Below are 18,082 nucleotides of genomic sequence, written 5' to 3'. Positions count from 1 at the left end.
GTATTTTAAGCCTGAAACATTCTACCAATCTTGGCCTGAGGCAGTCTGAAGTGTCCAGTCTGACACATCACCACTCCAAACTATATTGGACATGTTGACCACCACACACCACCCTGAATTGTCAGCCAAGCTAATGTAACCATTTTTTTTTTACTATTGGGACCAGTTTTTCTTATTTGTAATGCCTTCCTAAATTAGCATCAATTACCATAGCTTTTCATCACAAGTTATGACTTTCAATAAAGGACAGAAAAAACAGTAATTACTTGCCAATCGTTTTATAGCAGATGTGGCCCTAAAATGGTGGCCATATTCTTCTGCTTCCACCCTGGGAGCACCTAAGCAGAAACAAACATCTGTCACACAGTGTTGCCCATGTAAACATTACAGTTTAGTTATAACAGCTGGGTAGCATGATAACAAGAAAGAAAGAAAAAAGTGTTTAAGCAATAACTTTTGTTTTGAATATTGTTTATTCCACAAATATTTTGTAGGAGGAATATCTGCAGCTTCCAGCTCATTTTAATCATGTCTATGTTGTTTTGCAGTCAGTCTGTTTTTACAGTAATTCTATACAACTTTATGAGTTGTTTTTTTTTTTGCAGAGAACTAAAAGCATTTTTTTTTCTTCCTACTACTAGGTACCATTACACTTATACCACTGACAGGAACTCTTAAATGTCTATAAAGCTCTTAAACGACTCGTTCATCGGTCAAATACTGTAAGTAGACAAGTTCTGTCAGATTTCTGTCAGATTTGCTGTCAGCCTAATGTGTTTTCTTACATCTTTCTTGATGTGCTTTGTTTGTGCTGGGTTTGTCTCATCATGATGTCATAGTTCCAGAGTTGCTGGTGACTTCTGTATGCTTTAGTGCTGCCTTTGTCTTGCTTTTTATTGTGTTCTTATTTTATTTGGATTTAATCCCTGTCCCTACAGGAGACCTTTTGTCTCGAATCAGATTGTTTTTTTAAATTGGAAAATGTTCTACTTTAATTACCTTAATATAAAGGAGAAACTGAGACATGTTTTGTGATGGCCCACAAGAATAGTCTTTCATCTAAGTTTCACAGCATTTTTTGTAATGTATTATGTACACCCTGTGTGATTCATGTATTACTTGTGCTGGTCACCTCTTGACGAGGTCTGTCCTTAAACCACTGATCAGTTAACAACAATTATATTTATTTCTATACTGTCTAAAATGTTCTGAATATAATAAACAATGTTTGATTCTATACCTTGCAATATTGAGCTCACGAGCCCATAACTTTTGGTTATGTCCAGGAGAGAAATATGCCTATCTATTAATTAAGTTTCTTGTATAATTGAAAAATGTATATTATTCTGTTTTATTATGCCTGCATAGCCATAAGTTGGGTCTTTGTAAGGTGTGACTATGAAAGGCCTGTGTCACTAAGGCAAGTCAGAGGTCACAATATTTCCAAAGTGTATAATGCCATGCAACTTTCCACAAGGAAGATAGAAGGAATGACAAGGCAATTTCTGGGAGCCCTATCTAAAGACATACACAAAAGCTATCTAGCATACAGTGTCCTTTTTTGGTGCCTGCAAAGGCTATGTTAATCATTTTGTATCCTCCCATATTGTGATACCATATACTCTCTTGATTTTCTTTATTCATTGTCCAGTCTTCTGTGATACTCAACTTGAGTGTAACAGACACCTGCACTTCACATATGTGTAATACATGCATTGATTTTGTCTTAACCTTGTCTTGACCAAATCTTGATAATTCCTTACACTGACTTGGCACTTTCAGAGCAATTGGGTAAAAGAGAAACGTCTTCACTCTGTATCAGTGTCTCTGGCCTAGCATAGTGTCATCCTGATGGACCGTTCCACTCCAGGCAGAGCAAAGGATGGAAGGGCTGTACCACTCTAACGGTGGGCTTAGGGGTAGCTGTGATGAAGCAGCTGGGGCTGGGGTCCAGTCTGCGTTGTCTCTGCTGCGCTGATCGGTTCTCACAGCTGTGGGACTATTTAAGGAAGCCCCCTTGTTGTCCTCGACAGCCTGCGGGTCTGTGAACAGGACCCAGTACTTCAGCCTTAGAATTCAAGTAACTAACTCCCTGTGACCCTACTAGAAGAAGTGAGACCCACAACCTCTGCCATTTTGACTTTCAAACTATCCCTATCGTGGCAACACACTCTTAATTGTACTTAACCTCTTTTGGTTAGACATGTTGTGGAGTGAAAAGTGTAAAACATTGTAAGCACATCCTAATTTTAGACCACCTAGTCAGTTATTTCTGTTACCTATTAAAAGTCACCAAGTTCATAGTTTGTCATGTATTTTGTCCCGCTCTCTGAGTAAGACATTCTACGAAATATGCGTGCTGGTCTCATTCTCAGGTTTCAGTCACTAGCTTTAGCTGGAGTGGATTTGTTTTTTCCAACAGGGGTTTTCCCAAGGACTGTGGGAGAAAAAACAATCATGCAAATTGAAAGGGTGGTTTAGCGGTCAAGCCTCAAGTCCGGTATTATTTGTCTTAATTGGTATTCATTGTTTGAGCTTTACTCTTTATCTTGTGGTTTTATTAATGACATCCTGTCTGAAGAAGCAGCCAGTGAGTCAGCAGCTGTGAATGGAGCCATTAGTTAGAAAAAAGAGCTGACAAATGTTTCCGAAGTAGTGTTCTATTTACATCTTTCAACAGAGGGGACTCCTTGCTCAAAAAAGGTTCATGAGGGGAACCAGGCGCGTTGCTTGACATAAAGCCCTACTGGGGCAAAGAACCCTCATTACTCATTTCACTTTTTTCTTCTTCCAAGCTTGCTGCATACACAAATATATTACACTATAGTGTAATAAATGTGGGGTCTCTTATGTAGCAGAAAATTACTGCTAGGAACGTCAGAACCAAGGGTATAACAATGTAAAGGTCTTTATTAATCCGGACAAATGGTTCTCTATAATTCATGACATGGGGTGGAATACTCCAGGGCACCAAGGAGGCTACACGGCCGCACCAGGGTAGTTCAGTCCTCCATCAACCACACTCCACCCTCCCCAACTCAGTGTAATCACGGCACCCTCAAAGCTAGGCCAAAACCCTAGTTAACACTCCAGGGTCACTGCAATTCCAGCACTCACTTACACACGCACCAGGTCTCCCATGTGCGAGGGAGACCCAAAGACCAAACTTCGGACTATGGCCACCTCCCTGTACCCTGTTCTTGCCTCCCACCAGGTAATTTAAATAACCCTAGTTGAAATTGTACAAGACAAACAGACAGGTAGGAGTGTACTTAACTCGCCAGTTGGCAAGACCCTCCCCTGGGGTCTGATTTGTGATGCCGTCCGCTTTCCTAGGGAGAACGTTCGCGGGATGGCACTGTAGGATTCTCCGCATGAGGCTACAGGTCAGTTGTTGGGCAACCGTGGCACTCTCCTACTTCCCCAGCTTAACTGCTACAGGAGGTAATATACCTCCCTTACTATCACAGGAACACCTTGACCCCCCTCATTAACTATCTTCATCGTTGGCAGTCCTTTCGACTGCGAACGCTAAGTCACCCCGTTCCACAGAGTGCGCAACTAAGATCAGCTCTCCTTCTGCCTTGGCCCAGTCCCTTTTGAACCATTCCGCCTCCCCCCTGTAATCAGCCATACGTGCAAACACTAATTAAATGAGCCCCGCAGATCATTCCTATTACAATAGATACTTCCCTTGTTTAACCAACTATACATACAGTTTAGGGACGTAAGTTTAATATGACCTTTGGCAGGGACATCAATAGTTAATGCCAGCTCGCTTCAATTATTTTGGCAATAATTGGAGTGCAAATAGGCATACTGTGGCTTCATGTAATATAATACGTTAGACTCATGTTGTTATTATGTTTTAGTCCAAAGAAGATGATCGCTAGGCATATTATTTAGAAACTTTCTTTTGATTCGTAATGTTTTATTAGCTTACCTAAATTCTGACTTGTGTGGTGACACACTAACTTCTGTGTGCGCTGCAGTGACTATTATAGCAAGCACAGAAGAGCGCAAGGACATGGAATCATGCGGGCATGCATCCTTTGGTGTTTTCGGTTAAACTGTGTTGATTTTACAAGCATTGACTGCTATACTGTGTTACTTTTGGTCAGGAATTATGAATCTAAATGAATGCACTTACTAATAAACTACACTGTTAAAACTCAAATTTGAGATTTTATTGGTGCCCAGCTAATTTATACTGGGGCATGTGCCCCAGTAAAAGGGTCTAGCGACGCCACTGCAATCTATACAAAGTATTGTCATTGAATCGTATGCCAATAAGAGTCACCGAATTACTAAATTATAGGGGTATATTATTGTATACATCTGTAAAATTGTGACAAGCCTGTTGTATGTATGACTTTTGAGATATACCAACTGTTATTGCACACTGACATGGTCTAGACCAGAGGTCTTCAACCCTGGTCCTCAGGACCCCCTGTCCTGCATGTTTGAGATGTTTCCCTGCTCCAACACACCTGATTCAAATGAATAGGTCATTATCTAGTTATGCAGATGCCTGTTAACGACCATTCATTTGAATCAGGTGTGTTGGAGCAGGGAAACATCTCAAACGTGCAGGACAGGGGTCCCTGAGGACCAGGGTTGAAGACCTCTGGTCTAGACTGATAGGGTCAATGCTGGGAATAACAACAGGCTATGTGCTATCCCAAATAACTGATAAGACCTCCAGCCTCGAATGGACTACAAGAGGTAGCCAACTGATAATGTCAGTCCAGAACGTGTTGGGGTAGTTACTCAAAAAAACTAATAGATTACACGTTACTTTTTTAAAGTAATGCTTTACTTTACTAGATTATTCACTGCTGAAAGTAACTAGTAACACTACTAGTTACATTACTTTTAGATTACTCCGTAACATAACCTGAGATGCACTTGCCAAATAACAATATATGTCCCATATATTGACCCAAATCAACTCAAATTCTTATTTTAAGGAGGACATACACAATTTATCTCTTTTATGCATTTTAATACCACAAAAGCTGTCAAGCATAACAAGGCTACAGTACAGGCAAGCAAAATGTCAAACTTTAAATGGCAACAGTTCCTCTACTATGTAGCCTATGCTGCTACAAGCCTGTTAATCTCTGCGTTGGTAACCTGCTGTTGAAAGTCAAGTCGCGGCTGCTTGGCTGGTGTCGGCAACAATGGCAACGGCAACCTTTTATGGGCGTCAGTGCCACTCAGGGTCCGGGGATCTTTAGCCAGGGGCGCGGCCAGGAATCTAATTGGGCCCCCTCTGGGACCTAACTGTCCCATCAAAAGCTTTACAGAACTCTAATTAAAGTCTTCCAACTGTCTTGCTTCTTGTAGTTCAATACATGCACTAGCACAATATTTACTGCTGGTGATTTGTACACAAGTCTGCATGTGTACATCATCATTATCATCTGCCCTCACAAAAGCCTCCCTGTCCCTGTCAGTCAAATCTGCTGGCCACAAACCTGGGTCAACATCCTTTTTATTACTTCTGTCTTCTTCCACCATGCATCTCTCATCCTCATCATCACTGTAACTTTCTTTCCCTTCTTCCTGTGCTTCCACACTTCTTCCTCCTTCTAGCTCTACCTGAGAGGGCCCTGGCTCTGTAGGATGTACACAACGCATGTTATATATACATATATACTGTGATATATACAGTATATATAAAATATGCCAAATACCAATAAATGACACTAACACTACAGAATATTGACCCAAATTATCTACAGTTCTGTATTACCACCACTTGATTACATACATTAGATCCAATAGATTTTTTGGTGTGTGTGTGTGTGCAAGCTTCTCAAATAAATTGCCCTTCATGATGGGAATAATAAAGTCTGTATCTATAGATTTCATTTAACGGCCATAATTAAATCTAAATGAACAATCAAACTGGATTATTTTTAATATTGTCTGTAATTTACATGCAGGCTGAGGTAAGATACTCACTTTTTACAACTGTCAAGCATCCAGTACAGACAGTCGTTTTTTTTTTCTCCATAAGGATCCTTATGTGAGAAAATAATTCGTTTGAATTTCTTTAATTAATAAATATTTATTTGTGTAATTTTTTTTTATGGTAAAAAGAGGAAGAGAGACAGAGAAATCCCCACAGACTCCCTGGAATGATGGTAACTGGCACGTTGTTAACACAATATTGCTCACCTTCATTGGGATAGGGAGGGCTACAGTTATGGGGAGACTAGGGTGCTGCTGACTCATCTGTTGTTAAGTCTACTCAAAGGGGCAGGGAGTCGGGACAATGATTTATTATGAATATCTTGCTAAACGTTTCCCTGTACTGATTACATATTGATGAAATGTAGGTTAACACTAGTCTGTAGCTAGCTATCTTATTTTACTATGGACATTAAGCCAACAGGTTAATACCACAAACTGGGTTACAGATTGAAAACCTCTCATTTGCCTTTCCTCTCCCTGTTTTTTCTCTGACCTTTTTTGAAAACCTGATTTATGTTTAGGCTAGCCTACTAGGCTACATTGTGATAACTATTTCTAGCGACTAGCGCATCTAGCCTACTGATTGCAACTAAATATATAATATATATATAATATATAGCCTACTATATATATATATACATATATATATATATACATATATATATATATATATATATATATATATATATATATATACATATATATATTTACTATATACAATTTCATATGGGTTTTTGCCTGTTTTTTGGGCCCTTAATTGTCAGTCAGGGCCCTTAGAATCGTCCCAACTTCCCCCAATTTCCCCCGCGCCCCTGTCTTTAGCTACTTGTCTTGAGTTAGCATATTGTCGTTGAAGATGCTTAGACAGATTAGAGGTTATTTTCGCGGCGGTGGAGAGGTGTTTTTGGCCTGGGAACAATGTACATTTACCTTTTTATCCTTTCGCGCAACTAATACGAAGTAATGTGCATACCTCCATCACTCAAAAGATGCCCTAGCGGCTCTGCCATTCTTGTTTCGCCTCTTGAACTCTGGGGCTAAGTCAAGTGTTACGCAAATACACGTAAGGAGATTTGATTTGTTGTTTGTTTCTCCCTCCGATATCGCAGTAATGCAAGTAACGCAAGACATTTTTGGATTTAATGCAATTACTGAAGTTATCAACAGTGATGCGTTACATTACTGCGTTACAGACAGATATAATCTGATTACAGTGGGAATTAGCCCCAATAGGCCTACTGATCCAGAGATATTCCTCTGATAAACATATGCAGCGAGAGCTCTTGAGAAATAGCAACCCACACTTATGACATCAATTCCAATTTGAATATTTATATAACTTTGGACACAGTCAACTATTTTGACAGGTGTATAGCGTAATATATCTTGTTGATGCTTGTTTTCCTGCTGCTAATAATCATAACTTGCAACGGAAAAGCAGAGGCAATCCATGCAACGTCCTTATTTGCCGAAGTAGACAAAAAGTAATAATTCATTAAATTAAGTACTACTTAGGTTGAGCTCTAACATTTTAATTATATTCGGAGACCACAGCCGCACCTGAACCGTGATACTAGCCTTCTGTGCGTGTGTAAGCCAACAGCTGAACCTGCCGCTGGCGCGCACGGAATGCGGTTGACGACTAAAGCAACAGCACTTTTATGGAAACCGCTCACCAATACGTAACCTCACCCATTCTACTTTGAGTTCCCGCAGACTGAAGTCTCAGAGGGAACGCTCCGCTGTTCCTTGACTTTACACGTTGGACTAATCCTACTTGGCCTTACTTTTATTGAATACACTGCGTTTTGAAAACAAGAACAGGGATAACGATACTTAACAAGGTAACTTTAGAAGCTTATTTGAATGTACTTCAGAAATATATTGCAGTTGTTTTGCCTAAATGATTAGTGAATTACACTTGTTGGGGATGAATTAGCCTTTTACCTTTATTAAATGAACTGAAGTGTTTTGTTCAACGTTTGTTCAAATGTTTGATGGAATGTTTAAAAGCTTCCATAGCGGAAAATGTACAATCATGAATTTGGTAATGTCATGAATAGAACATGCAGAAACATTCTATAGGCTATGTTCGTATAGGCTCCACTTGGATGTACACTACACAAAAATAACAAGAAGTAAACGCCAGCAGAGTTACTTTAGTGATTTGAGTTAAAGTATAAATTCTATATAACCTGAATACGTTTAGCAAGCTACACTGGAATGAAATTTCGAAACAGCTGCATAATGGAAGCCATAAATAGGACTCCTCTTGCCATGCCTAAATTGATACGATGAGATGGCAGTTCAGGTTCTACTTAGTAAATCATTGCAGGAATTAGGGTCCCAATGTGTGTTACTAAAGAACCCAAAGACAGCACTTTCACAAATATAAATGTTTACCATAATAAAGGCGTTAAGATAAATCTTTAGAAGTTTTTCCATAGCATGCGGTCAAAACTATAAGAGCAAAAGGTTCATAGGTTATGTATATGGTGCTCAAAAAACGTTTAATTTCATCACATTTTCCTAAGTCATTACAGAGAATGGCATTTGTATTCTAATGTGTGTGAATTTATCTTTTTTTTCCTCCAAATTATCCATTGCTGCCTTTAGAGAGACATGATTATATGCATTTTGATCACTACAGTGATCATATCTCCAGATGATATCTCCATCTATTTCTGTCTATTCAACCTCCAAGTTCAGCAAATAAATCTTATCGAAAGCATACCAACTGAGTGTGATGTGAGATTAGATCAGATCAAACTCTAAAGTGAAAAACTATTGATAAACAATATTTGATTTCAGATTAAGATTGTACAATTTAGTTTTGCCCACTCATATTTCTTGTAGATTTGACCGTTTTATCAAGAATCTTTGGAAACTCTGCCAACTTTAGCTTTGTCCAAGCACATATCACTCATCAGAAATAGCCATGATCACATGTCAGGGATATACAAGTGGGCTAAAATTAGAGTCCTTTGCTGTGTGCTCTGTTACAACAAACTGGGGAGTGGGGGAGGGGATCCCCAAAGTACCTGGCAAAGACATCCTTCCACACCTGCAAGGTGCTGGATTCAACATCCAAAATGAAACAAGTTTTATTATCTTGATATGCCAGCTAAGTAAATTATACAGACAATGCATTTTTTCTTTGATAACGGTTTCATAAGGTTACTGGAAGCCTAACTTGTGTCTTGGTAAATCTTACTTCTACTCCCTTTACAGTAAAAATATCTAGCTATTTAAGTATATATCTTAGACACTGCAAAAAAGGGTATTGCCATCTAGTGGTCACTTCTAATCTTAATAGCATTCACCTCCCTTAGGCTTTAACTTAAATGCTAACCAAAGTCAGTCAGAATTATCAAGCCATTCATTTGTGGCATTTAAAACATCTCAAGTTGAAACTTTCAATTGAACATGAACATTGTTACAGTTATATAATTTTTTTTACAGAAGCAACAATAAACACAGACCCGTTCTGTATTTCACTCTGTCAAACAGAAGATAGGTCTTGCACAGGTCCTGCAGTAAAGCCTTGGACTCGTGGTGCTCGCTCTACCTGGTGAGCCTCTTGGGGAGGCCCGCCACAAGGGACAGTAGTACTTGAGGTGCTAATTAAACCGCTGAGGCATTTAATCAGATTTCTCTCAAAATAGGATCTCTGAAGCCAGCATTGCTGCTCAATTGGCTAAGCGGATGAGGGATTTGTGTGTCTTATTGATACGTCTGACTGCATTCCCATGTATGGTGGTGCGAAGAGTTTGACTATGGTTGGACTATAGATACAACAGATCAGATAGGTACTTGGACTGGTACAATACGGTTGTAGCCAAGAGGCTTGCTATAGCTCAGCAGTTAGGAGAAGCTTCCACATTACACTCCTGCCTTGTCCAGAGTGGGTTCTTTGGGTGTAAACTTGCAAATCTCAGCATTTGAATGGTTGGGAAGTTTGCACATGGACTTGGAGAATGATAGAGTTGACGTGTTACTTTAGTGGAAGATATCCTGTGTCAGTGTCAGGTTCTTGAAATAACAATGCTAGTATAATGTTTTACTAACTTACTGTAACTATGGCATGTCTTGAATCCCCCAAAATAACAAATGAACTAAGATAATTACTAAGAATCACTCAAATTATTTTACAAATCAAGACGAATCATTATGATGTAAATGAAAATGCTATATCATTTGTATTTAGGAAGTGTAGTTGTTTGACAAACTTATAGGTAATTTTCATTCATTGTATTACTTTACAGCATTAAAAAACGACATTTTGCAGATGTCCTGCAAAAATATCTAGTTTACAGTGTTGATTTTCTAATTGGCATGTACATGTATTTTTTGCAGGTAACATTCTACTTGTCATTGTGGCACAACCATGACTGAGGTGGAAAATAACATGACACAAGACAACATGGTTGATGTTGCCTATGGCATGACTGATGATGCACACAATATAAATGATGTAATAACCAATGAAAACGACACAACACAAGGGGATAGGGATGAACCTTACAAAGACAATGATGGGACGCACAGCGAAAATGATGAATCACAGGACAAGAATGAACAAGAAGACAGTGATCGACCACACAAAGACCAGGATTTAGCATTCTGCGAAAAAGAGAAAGCAGACGGCAAGAACGATGAACGACATGATATGGACGATGTGACACATAAAGAAAATGATGAGGCACACAACAATGATGACATGGCTAATGGGGATCCCACTGTCAATGGTGTGCCACATAACTCAAACGATGAGGCAACAGAGAACAATGATATGACGCAGAATACAAATGATGGCTCACAGAACATCTCTGAAGTTCTACTGAAACAGGAGGTGAGCCATGATCATGTTAATCTCCACATGTATTTGGATGTTTACTTAAATAACATGTATCCCAAAGTACTTTCAGATCTTCACATTACCTTCACACAGGCTCAGTCCAATATATCTCTTCATGTCCTTATAATTATTCCATACTGTAATTATTCTATATTTCTAAAATCATTTAATATTTTATCTCCACACCAATGGCTGTCATTATTCTCTGTTTTTCCTTTGAACTCTTTCTCAAATGAGTTTTCTCCAGTTTTTTCCAGTTGATCTTCTAGTCTGTTTCATTTATGTTGTCTAATGTATTATGCCACAGAAACTGCTTTGCTCCAAAAAAGCAGTGGCTCGTAGTTATGTGCCGAAGCTGAACAAGGGCGACGTGAAGAACAAGTTTGAGGCCATGCAGAAGGCCAGGGAGGAACGCAGCAGGAAGAGGAACCAGGATGAACACCAGAAGAGGAAGGAGCAGTACATCAAGGAGAGAGAGTATAACCGCAGGAAACAACAGGTCAAACTCCTTCCATTAACCGAGGCGGCCCTGCATGGCATGAGGCATGGCTGTCCACAACGTTGCTGGTGTGTTTGAGAAAGTATCGTCTGCGCCACTACACACTACAAACTACACACTACACCTAGTTCTACACCACTATCCCACCACCAAGAAACAGAACCCTTTTAATTCAAACTAAATCAATTTAACATAAATTGGTGGTTGTATTCATACGTTGTTTGGTGCCTAATCAAAATCATAAATTTTAAAGAGCCTCCTATCAGATAACAAACGCTGTCTGATAGGAGGGATTAACAGTGAAACAGAGAGAGAGCCCTCCCTCTGAGATAGAATGCGGAATCGCTGATCTCTACCAACAGCATCCTCCAATCACAGGCATTGCTGCCGTCCACATGACCAAGCTATTACCAGGGATTATGCCCCAGAGTGCTTGCTAGGACCAGCATGGCTCTTGAGGTGGCAACGGTGCAAAGCAGATGATCCCAGATCAAGCATAACCTCACCACAATCTCCTGACTGATCTGCCTGCAGATAAAAGAACTGCTTGCCTCTAGTGATGAGGAGGAGGAGGTGAAGCCGGCCAAGGTAGAGAAATCCTACGTGCCCAAGATTACAGGTAGGATTGGTCGGTGCAGGGAAGGGGTAGTGGGGGATGGGGGGGAGCGCCACAGGTGGCCCCACAGTTGAGCCGAGGATACTAAACTCCCACCATTTGTGGTTGTTTCATGGTGTCTTCTATGTACGGGTTCTTCAGGCAGTGTGAAGGGAAAGTTTGCCGAAATGGAGAAGCAAAGACAGGATGAGGAGAAGAAGAGAATGGAGGAAGAGAGGAAGAAGCGAGCGACGCAGGACACCATGGAGAAAGCCAAAATTCAGAAGGAGCTGGCCAAGAAGGCTGCAGAGGTATGTTTGCTTTGTGTATCTTTGTAGGGAAAAAGATTTTGAAAAAGGGACAGTGTTGGCTAGCTCTGCTAAACCACTTTCTCTGTGGAGAGAATGGCTTCCATGTATCTGTAATCATTCAGGTAATCCTCAGCTGCCTGGCGGATCAGTTATTTTAAGAGCCATTTGAAAGCCAGTTGGTGTGGCCTGAACATAAAGCCAGCAATTGAGTGCTCCATCAATACAAGCGCTATGGCAGTCTGGAAAGTAAAAGGAATTTATAACTTTTCACATCTATGAACCACAACAACACCAGTCATCACCCTTTAACAAAAAACAAACAACGGGTTTGTATTTCCAAAATGATCAAGTAATATGTGTACCTACATTGTGCATGTGTACACATATCCATTGCTCCATATAGATAATTATGGGTAATAACATGCTACTTATTGCGCCTAATGTTCTTGCACCTAATTAATTTAATCCCATTAACAGAGCAGAGGTGACTAAAATCAAGATAAATCAAGAACATAGTTTTTTTATTGTTACATATTTCAGTTTTTGACCCATATTTACTTTTCTTGAGAGAAACTTTAACTTGCCATACAACTGGCAATGCCATGTTGGGCACTGGGCTGTAATTATTGATTACAATTGATTGTAATTATTACAATTAGACATTTATCATGACAAGGGTATGGGAGACACAAATCTGAACTCTTCTGGCACAATTTAACTTGTACTCCATTGCTTTGAAATAATTGGAGCCATGATACTGAAATATTTGTAGGCATACATTGAGAGCTACCCTGCATCTGACAGTGTAAACAAAGGAAATTATGAGCCAGTGAGTTGGTAACGATTGTGCCAGCATGCTTGTTACTGACGCAGCCTGGGCCACAGACACTGCCAGGTGAAGACAGCATGTGACTGGCAACTGTTTCCCACACTAGTGACAGACTGAATTAGCCCCTATCCACATCCCCCTCTTCGGCTCTGTGACCAAATTAGACTCTCCTATCTTGGGGCTGACACTCACTGACTGACCCACTGTAACTGTCAAAATATTCTCTTGTAGAGATTGTTTATCAGCCTGTATGTGGATTGGTGTGTGTGTATGTGTGCGGCTCTAGAAGTATATTATATATGTTTCTATAAATATATATATATATATATATAATATTCTAAATATATAAATAAAAACTTTTTTTTTAAATCATAACCATCTGCCAGGAGGGAGATGACACCATACTGGTGCGGGTGGTGCCAGCCAAGCCCTCTCGACCTCCAGGCAGGATCAAAATGAACTTTGAGGACTTGGAAAAGAATCGTGAGGAGGAGCTAAAGAAGAGGACAGAAGAGGAGAAGAAGAAACGCTATGATGAGAACAGACGCTCCTTCAGAGATGCCAAACGGCGCTCTGTTGTTGTTCAGGTTAGTTTAGGGAAGTTACTCAGGGATTTATCATACAAATTCTAATTACATGTGATGGTCGTCCTGAATATAAATATGTTGTCCTCAAAAGCCTGATGATGAGGACAAGCTTCCAGAGAAGGAGCAGGTTACTCCTGGAAAGCTGAAATTGACCTTTGAGGATCAGGAGAAGGAAAGACAGGAACACATGAGGAGGAAGGCTGAGGAGGAGGCAAAACGGCGTTTAATGGAAGAAAAGAGAGCCTTTGAGGAGGCCAAGTTGGAAATGGTGACGTTTTCCTAACATAACTTCTCCTTCAGGGAAGTACAAATACTAAATTGTTCAAGATGGCAGCAAAAATAACAGTTCAAAAACACTTTCAGGGAGAAGAAGTGGAAGACTCCCAGGGTGCTCAGGAGGAGAGGGAGGATTTCCGACCAGGAAAACTTAGGCTGAGTTTTGAAGAACTGGAGAGACAAAGGATAGAGGAGGAGCGCAAGAAAGCAGAAGAGGAAGCCAAGAGACGCATGAAGGAGGAGAGGAAAGCTTTTGCAGAGGCCAGGAAGAGCATGGTGAGTTTGAGCCTCCACACTGACAGAAAACAATTTCAAGGGAGTCTCGTGTGATTTGATTATCTGAACCGTCTTTGTGTCCCTTTCCCCAGATGTTGGATGATGATGATGAGGTGTTGCTAGCCATGCTGAACCTGGAGAGCAGTAAGCCAGGAAAGCTGTGTGTCAGCTTTGAGGAGATGGAGCGCCATAGAAGGGTGGAGGAACAAAAGAAGGCAGAGGAGGAGGCCAAGAGGAGGCTGGAGGAGGAGAAGAGACTCTTCGCAGAAGCTCGCAAGAGCATGGTGGGATTGTATGGCATACACTTTCTGCACGTGTTTGAAGCCGCAATGACAAATAAGGGGGCGGTTTCAAATATTGGATTTGTTGTGGTTGCCAGTGATCACTTTGAATCAATGATTTTTGGGGGCCAATGCTGTGCCTTCTGAAATGCACTCTGCTTGATATCATCTGAGCACATATACATGTCAACTGACCTAAAACTAACCTTAATGTTAATATCAAAGGGTGCGTTTGATTTGTATTCAATCTTATTCTAATTGGACTCTAATATGAGATTAATGAATCATTTTTTGAATAGCCATATGTATGCTCAAATGATATTTTCTGCAATGTCTTCTACATTTTTCTTCAAGAGCCCGGGTGTGGATGAAGAAAAATACAAAGCTACATATAGACATGGAGATGTAAGATACTTTCAGTTTAAAATCACTATTGCATTTTAACAAAATAATTACAACGTTAATGACCATTTGATTCATGAGTTTAATGTGATGCGTCATATAATTCTGTCTGGACATTCATTCTGCACATTATGCTGCTGTTTCAGTTTGAAGGATCAGGGTTTCCCGCAGTACTTTCCTGTTAAGCCGGCCGCCTAAGCAACACACGCCTGCCGCCTTAACTACGTCGTCGTCAAAAAAAAAAGAAAATTATTCATGCCGTGTTACTCTGTCCTGCTCCCTTTCATTCCAAACCAGCCCTTCTCTGCAGAATGCATTAGTCTATTGTACAAACGAGCCCCCCCCCAGAACACATTAGGCTAGACTCTACAACCCCCCCCCGTTCTGACGACAAATCGTACCACCTTAACTAACACATTTTCAGCGGGAAACCCTGAGGATGTTCCCCAAACTGTATTCTGATGGTATTGTATTGTCACCCAAGGAAAAGCCACTACTTTCTATTTACTTTATACTTGGATTTTGTGTGCTGCTGCCTTATGACAAAACCTTCAGGTGTAATTGGATTTCTTGAATTGTGGGGCACCAGGAGGTTTCATGAGTGACTCAACCCTTTGTCTGTGTGTATTGACAGGGACAAGATGTGGAGGACGTCATGGTCAGGAGTGAGTCACAGGAAGCGCTGCATCCAGGGAGACTGGAGATCAACTTTGAGGAGTTGCTGAAGCAGAAACAGGAAGCTGAGAGGATAAGCAAGGAGGAGGAGCGTAAAAAGAAAATGGAGCAGGAGAAACTGGAGTTTGAGCAGCTTAGACAAGAGATGGGAGTGGTATGCTTTAAATGTTTAAAATATACAAATTATTTTTTGAACTAAACTGCATAATCATGGAAAACATTGTAACTGAGTTACTTGTACTCGCTGTAAATTATATTATTGTTGCTTGCTTTCCTACAGGAACACTATTGGACTTTTGAGGTTCATGTTGTTAAATTTGTAACTTGTTTAACTACTTGCTCTTATGTTTCTTCCCATTGGCACTTGGTTGCTTATCATAATGTATGCTCATGTTTTGGCTTCCCACAATGTTTTTGGGGGCTATCTCGTTGTTTATGATCATTGACATGCACTTTTTGTAAAGCTCTCTCTTGGAAGTCACTTAATATAAAAGCATCTGCTAAATGAATAAATGTAACATGTTTTCTCTCTGAAGGATGAGGTCAACGAGAGCTCAGATACTGTGAGTAAAGAATATGAGGAGCTGAGCAAGCTCAAGAGGACCGGTTCCATCCAGGCCAAGAACCTGAAGTCCAAGTTTGAGAAGATCAAGCAGTTGACTGATGAGGAAATACAGAAAAAGATTGAGGAAGAGAGAGCACGGAGGAAGGCAATTGATGAGGAAATCAAAGAGAGAGAGGCGGAACGATTCCAGGAGGAGGTATGAGTATCCTTGCATTAGGAAAACCTTTCTAGAAATGTAATCGTTTTCGACAGGTTACCACAGAGGATTACTTCAGTGTCACATAATTAGGCTCTGTTTTTCTCAGGAGGGTGACGAAGGCAAAGTGGATGGCGGAAAGACAGATGACTCTCCATTCAAACAGAAGGTGGACATGCGTGCCCGATTTGAACAAATGGCTAAAGCCAGAGAAGAAGAGGAGAAGAGAAGAGTAGAGGAACAAAAGCTCCAGAGGATGCAATTTGAGCAGCAAGAGATTGATGCTGCCCTCCAAAAAGTAAATCCAGCTCAACCTCCACCTTTTCACTGTAAAAACAGTGGTCAAACTGGAGCATGACATTCTGGAACTAGCCTACAGTAGTAGTGTTTCTCATGCACTAATTGTGGTTTGTGATACCTTGTGTCATGTTTTGGCAGAAAAAAGACGATGAAGAGGAGGAGGAGGGAAGCATCATCAATGGCTCTGCCGCCTTTGAGGACGAGGAAGACCATGCCAGGTCAGGGGCACCATGGTTCAAAAAGCCCCTGAAGAACCAATCAGTAGTGGATGCTGAGCCAGTTAGGTTTACCGTGAAAATCACTGGGGAGCCAAAGCCGGAAGTGACCTGGTGGTTTGAGGGAGAGATGCTCCAGGACTGTGAGGACTACCAGTACATAGAGAGAGGAGAGACATACTGTCTCTACCTGCCAGAGACCTTCCCAGAGGATGAGGGAGAGTACATGTGCAAAGCAGTCAACAGCAGGGGCACTGCTGCCAGCACCTGTATCCTAACGATAGAAAGTAAGACTACCTTAGTGTGACTGCATGCCTGCATGACACCTACTGGTTTTCTGGATATTCCATCACTAGTGCACCATTTGCTCGTCTCCTCATTGGCTTGGATAACCGCTCTTCTGTTTCTCTCTTCCAGCTGAGGACTACTGATGCTCTCCTCTTTATGGAACTTTCCCTGCTGTCTCCCATTCTTTTTAAAAGTCATCTCTGATGGTAGGGCCAAACAGCAGAGGGAGTAAATTAACAGTATGCTTGCCATTCCTTCAAGGGAGAAATACACAACATTAAAAATATAAGATGTTGTTGTTTACGTATTGCTTATCAGTAAAGCTGCACTCCCCGTTAGAATAGTAAGAAATCTGTGCCAAAGCAAACGTTTTTTCCCATTATTGATTAAAGTAATAGCGCATAGATCATAGGGATTTTAGCATCTTGGAAAAATTCCTCTCACAAGTGTGTCCAGCCTATGGAAATTCCTGTGTTCGTAGACCTTACACTGTAAACACATTTGAAAATTGATTATTCAAAAAAATATTGAGAACCATTATTGACCATTATCACTGACAATTTACACTGTTTAATTTACATCATATAACATGTTTGGTTATAATGAACACTTACATTCGTATTCATAATTCATAAAAGAGTTTTTGTGTTAAATTAACTTTGACACTGTTGTTTTAAGGTTTTAAATAGTGACAGTATAGGTGGTAGAGTAGCCTAACTATTTGTGATATGTTGTTATTTAAAGTTTTAATAAAAGTGCTGAATACCACTTTGTCACAAAATTATTTGTCTCAATATTTTCTCCATTTATTTTGCTTTTATTAAAAAAGGAAATGTATCAAAAGATGAGTCGGCATCGAGTAATAGTCTCTGGCCCACTACCTGTTAGGGGGACTGACGAGATCTACAGCAGGCTTGTCTCTCTCAACCGCTGGTTGGCTCGCTTTT

The 18,082-nt window shown here is 40.4% G+C and overlaps 1 protein-coding gene across 3 annotated transcripts; it reads left to right on the top strand.

Annotated features, from left to right (window-relative positions):
* Positions 1-7,667: 7,667 nt before the first annotated feature.
* On the top strand, positions 7,668-17,903 carry nexn (nexilin (F actin binding protein)). Of its 3 annotated transcripts, XM_084692831.1 has the most exons (15): positions 7,668-7,826; positions 10,339-10,834; positions 11,148-11,339; positions 11,874-11,958; positions 12,097-12,245; positions 13,461-13,661; positions 13,753-13,929; positions 14,025-14,213; positions 14,306-14,497; positions 14,849-14,899; positions 15,531-15,725; positions 16,108-16,332; positions 16,442-16,630; positions 16,771-17,134; positions 17,265-17,903. In XM_084692831.1, the coding sequence occupies exons 2-15, from the start codon at positions 10,370-10,372 to the stop codon at positions 17,276-17,278; spliced, it is 2,688 nt and encodes an 895-aa protein (XP_084548957.1). In that variant the 5' UTR covers positions 7,668-7,826; positions 10,339-10,369; the 3' UTR covers positions 17,279-17,903. The 3 variants fall into 3 exon arrangements, with proteins under 3 accessions (XP_084548957.1, XP_084548956.1, XP_084548958.1); XM_084692830.1 differs by lacking the exon at positions 17,265-17,903 and having other exon boundaries at positions 16,771-17,232; XM_084692832.1 differs by lacking the exons at positions 14,849-14,899; positions 17,265-17,903 and having other exon boundaries at positions 16,771-17,230.
* Positions 17,904-18,082: the final 179 nt, after the last annotated feature.

This window comes from Hypomesus nipponensis, chromosome 26 (genome assembly GCF_054491055.1).
Source record: "Hypomesus nipponensis isolate SF chromosome 26, ASM5449105v1, whole genome shotgun sequence".
Classification (NCBI taxonomy): domain Eukaryota; kingdom Metazoa; phylum Chordata; class Actinopteri; order Osmeriformes; family Osmeridae; genus Hypomesus; species Hypomesus nipponensis.
This window is presented reverse-complemented; position numbering and strand designations above follow the sequence as displayed.